This window comes from Oratosquilla oratoria, chromosome 8 (genome assembly GCF_046742065.1).
Source record: "Oratosquilla oratoria isolate Oo_2021 chromosome 8, ASM4674206v1, whole genome shotgun sequence".
NCBI classification, from domain to species: Eukaryota; Metazoa; Arthropoda; class Malacostraca; order Stomatopoda; family Squillidae; genus Oratosquilla; species Oratosquilla oratoria.
The window spans coordinates 64,185,674-64,190,673 of record NC_134784.1 but is presented as its reverse complement, the minus strand read 5'-3'; the positions used below and the strand labels follow the sequence as shown (position 1 = coordinate 64,190,673).

The 5,000-nt window shown below is 36.6% G+C and overlaps 1 protein-coding gene across 7 annotated transcripts in view; it reads right to left on the bottom strand.

Annotated features, from left to right (window-relative positions):
* LOC143027789 (Na(+)/citrate cotransporter-like) overlaps positions 1-3,029 on the bottom strand; it is a 22,381-nt gene extending 19,352 nt beyond the window's left edge. For 4 of the 7 annotated variants that reach the window (XM_076189349.1, XM_076189352.1, XM_076189350.1 and 1 more), the window contains exons 1-2: positions 2,915-2,992; positions 1,278-1,518 (exon numbers count right to left, since the gene is read on the bottom strand). In XM_076189349.1, coding sequence (XP_076045464.1) covers positions 1,278-1,402 — 125 coding nt within the window. In that variant the 5' untranslated portion in view covers positions 1,403-1,518; positions 2,915-2,992. Of the gene's footprint in view, positions 1-1,277; positions 1,530-2,902 lie in introns of those variants that run through there. The other 3 variants (XM_076189346.1, XM_076189348.1, XM_076189347.1) reach the window with 3 other exon arrangements.
* Between the last annotated feature and the right edge of the window lie 1,971 nt (positions 3,030-5,000).

Genomic DNA, 5,000 nt, shown 5'->3' with positions numbered 1-5,000 from the left:
CAAACGGACAAATGAGACAAGTTAACAAGATAACCAGTTAGTAGATATTACAGCATATTGATTGAACGTTTTGCTAAATGAATCTTGAAACTTCACATAGCATTGCATTCCATCATCTCTACGGGAAGTTAGCTTCATTCACTGTGTGAAAAAGAAGAAAAAAAAATTGTTTTCACCAGAGGTGATCAACAATTGGCACGCGTGCCAAATATGGCACGACAACGACTTTTCCGGCACGCGAAACACAAGCATATCTAAAAAGAAACAAAAAACAAAATCCACATTCAACTTCATGATGGTTCAAATTTAAATCTAAATTTGATAACAAATGTCACACTACTAAAGGCTCAAGTTATCCTTAGTAATAACCTCATTTTCAATAACCGATTTAGCAATATTTGATCAAAGTTAGTGAAGCCTGCTGTCGACCATATTTTTCGTAAACATGATTTTATGTTCACACATTGCGAAATTAAGAATTAGGGTAAACATTTTTGCTGATGTTAAAAGTGAGTTTTAATTTTGTGACTTTTTTATTTACCTCTCCAGTGTTTTTTTTTTTAACATTTAGATATGACCCCCAACACTTAAAAGAAAGTAAATAATATGTTCCCATCAATTTTGGTTGGCACCTAGGAAACTTTTTCCATCGTGGATTGACAAATTTTGACACGCGCGCTTAAAAAGGTTGCCAAGTCGAATAATACGAATAATATGATATAACGATATAATATAATAATATAATATAATAATAATATAATATGATGATAATACAATATAATAATATACGAATAATACAAGCACGAAATGAGAAAAAGCAACTGCGATGGTTGCGTTTTCACCAGCACTTGCAGAGATTTTTAAAATTACTACGTGGCAACTGCGGCACGCCGTTTGTTAAGAAAAAAATCTTGTTGCTAAGCGCTATTTTAGTGAAATCAATGCTACAATATGAATCAAATAACACAGTGCAATTGAATTTGATAATTTATTTATTTATTCACCTATTTTTTTTTATAATTACGTGTTCGTATCTTTCGACTCTATATATGCGAATGTAAATTCAGGAGAATATTGCAAGGAAGAGGCTTACCCACAGGGGAACGTGTAGCCCAGCTTTGAAATTTCTAGAATGAAAGAATAAGGTGAGCTTTGGAATATCTAGACTGGAAGAATAAGGCAAGTTTCTCGATACCTTTAGATCACACCTTATATACATCGCAATGCCTTAAACATCACCGAACAACATGATGATAATATACACGTTGGAATTTTACCTTTTCGCCTTTGTGTCATTTGTCCTGGCGTTCTCTTCGGCTGAGGCGAGTGAGGATCTTTCTTCAAGAAGTGGTTTCTCGGGTGCAAGTACATGTTTGTTCACATGCGTCGTTTCCTCCTCCATTATAATATAATTTTGTTCTTTATTCACGAACAAGTGGCACAATGTACAGATCCATATAGGGTCACTGAAGTAGGTGTCAATGTAGACCCTGCCTTGTAATGTAGTATCGCAATACCCTATGAATGCACTACGCGTTATATATATATATATATTTATATATGTATATATATATTTATATATATATATATATATATATATCTATATATATATATATATATATATATATTTGTCATTTGACATATTGGTAATAGACTCATCTGCTGGGATTCGAACCCTTGCCTACGCGGCTTGCGTCTTGTAAGACAAAGATCTTAACAAGACGCAAGCCGCGTAGGCAAGGGTTCGAATCCCAGCAGATGAGTCTATACACACACACACACACACACACACACACACACACACACACACACACACACACACACACACACACACACACACACACACACACACACACACACACACACACACACACACACACACACACACACACACACACACACACACACACAAACACACACACACACACACATATATATATATATATATATGTATACATTATACATATACATATATATATATATATGTATACATTATACATATATATACTGTATATATATGTATACATACATACATACATACACACACACACACACACACACACACACACACACACACACACACACACACACACACACACACACACACACACACACACACACACATATATATATATTGGGAGGTGCCAAGATAAGAGGGAAGGAAGAGGGTAGAGGGTAGTGGAGTATGTAGGTGATGGAATGGGTGGGAGTGGTTTCTATGCCTTTGTTTTTTGTCTACCTCCCTTGTGTGTGTATAAGATAGATAAGATAAATTCGCTAGTGGCAGCGATATTATGCTGATATTTATTTCTTATGACAGCTGCATGTAGGATTCGAACCTACTGCTTCAGCCATGGATAAGATAACCTTACAGTGCCTTAGCCTTTTCAGCCACCGAGACTACAAAACTCTTGTAACCCGGAATCTTTCAGATTCCCGAGGATAGGAAAGATCACTAATCTGCGACCCCAATTCCTGTTTTACACAAGACCCCGAGTTCACTCGTAGGGGGCGGGGTAAGGACCGGAACAAATTTCTTTCACGCTTCACCGTTGTAACTACAAGAGAAATTCGCGAATCGTGGAAGGGATTTGTTCCGGTCCTTATTCTCGCCCATGAGTGGGTTCGGTTCTGGTCTTGTGTAAAACAGGAATTGGGGTCGTAGATTATTGATCTTTCCTATCCTAGGGAATCTGAAAGATTCCGGGTTATAAGACTTTTGTAGCCTCGGTAGCTGAGAGGGCTAAGCCACTGTTAGGTTATCTTACTGATGGCTGAAGCAGTAGGTTCGAATCCTACATGCGGCTGTCATAAGAATGATCAGATGAATGTCGCTGTCACTAGCTAAATTCTCTTGTAGGTACAATGGCGAAGCGTGAAATGGATAGGTACCGGTCCTTACCCCCTCACTCACTAGCAAGCTGCAAAGGTGTCTTTCAACGAAAAGTAAAACCCGTTGCAGACAGGCACGCTGCGTACGAGCAAAGATAAGTTTACGCTCAGCTGAATGTGGAGCAAGGTTATAAAGGGTTTAGGAACAGCTGGCAACTCTTAGCAGTTGCCCAAGCTAGGTTCAACGTGGGTAAGGACACGACGGTGAAAGATGGTTCGTGGCACCACGAAGTTGACCTAATAAGATTTGACATGAAAGACCCATAGTTTACCGTCTGGTTTGTATTCAATGTGGTCAAAATTACAACAATTACGAATGTTAATAAAAATAAAAAACCGAAGCAATGTTCTCGAGTTTCATTAGCGGTGTGTCACGTTGTCAAACGTACGATGTTACGGAACTCTTATCGTGGGCATTTGGCCAGTCCACTCAAGTGTATTCGTAGGGTCTGTATCGCTGCTGTGTGTTCTTGAACTCACAGTTCCTCGACTACTCATTTCATTACATATGTCAACACATTCAAAATATTTTTTGATGAGTTACAATAACCCACTTCACATATTTCAGAATAATCTCATGTTAACAATACGATAACAAACTAGTTACAAATGATCTGTTTTTCTTGTCCACAATCCAAATATTATAAAGCCCCCTGTTCACTGAAAAGGTCTTAGCAAAACCTCTCGAAGTAATTTGTTGGGAATATTCTAATAGGCATATACTTTCAAATCAGCTCAATAGAAAAATTAAAAAGGAACTTAAAAAGATAGTGTCTGGTTTTGGAAAAACTCAGCCAATAGAAGACATCTCAGAATCTAAAAGTATACACGAATCTAAAGCTAGACATGATGGAGGGAGAGAGAGAGAGAGAGAGAGAGAGAGAGAGAGAGAGAGAGAGAGAGAGAGAGAGAGAGAGAGAGAGAGAGAGAGAGAGAGAAAAGATTCCATGCGCGTTGTTCATTTCCATCAGACTCCATCAGAGTATATGGTGTTGTCGATATTCATACAGAAGGACTAAGATCCGAAATCTTCAAGTCGCTTATTCTCCCTATCCTGATCTACGTCTGTGATCGATCCTGATCTACGTCGGAGAATCATGGTGGTATTGTTAGAATGACTTTGTATCAGCTCAGAGACTTTTGTGAGATTCAATCTCAGCCGGTTACCAGCAAAACTCGTGAACGTCATCGCCGACTACGGGTGTAATATGTGGCACGTTTCCCTGATATCTCATGCACAGGACTGTTTTCATAAGAGACAACCCTCAATAGAGAAGACGAGGGTGATTCTCTAGAATTCATGGCTGGGGCATAGGGATTTAGGTAAAATATACGCCATTTTGAAAATTTGTATCTAGACTTTGGGGTCTGGATTTTTTGTAAATTCGGCCCCATTTTTTTTTTTTTTTTTTTTTTTTTTTTTTTTTTTAAGACTTACGATAGGTTTCTCAAAACCAAACCCTATTGTAACTCGGGGAGTACTTGTATAGATTTTTTTTTCTAAGTTGTATTTCCTATTCTCGTTGTATCGAATTTTATAATTCGCCTCCATCTATTTTTTTTATCACTTAATTAGATATTTCGTCTTTTTATTACAGTAAGTTTAGTTATAGTCATTTTCATCTTTTTTACACTGCGGCCCATCATACCAAGTTTCACTTCCCTTATATTGTTCTACTTTAATTCAAAGGATTACAAAGGATTACAAAGGCAAAGCATGCCGACAGGAGACCTTTTGATCCATATCTAGGTCGGATGCAAAAAAAAAAAAAAAAAAAAAAAAAAAAAAAAAAAAACATATTAATAATAAATTAAAACTATAACAATGTAAATATCAATTAAAATACACAAATAAATGCATTGGTATAGTTGAATAACAAACAAACAGGTAAATAGTAAATGATAATAAATTGACATATAACTAATAATAAATGAAAATCAGACAGACAAATTATAACAAAACAAAAACAAATAATATAAGATAAATTATAATCATTACAGCATCTTACTTAGGTATTTATCTAAATGATTCTTAAAGCTTCGAACTGAACTACATTGCACTACCTGTGCAGGAAGTTTATTCCATTCATTAACTACACGGTTGGCAA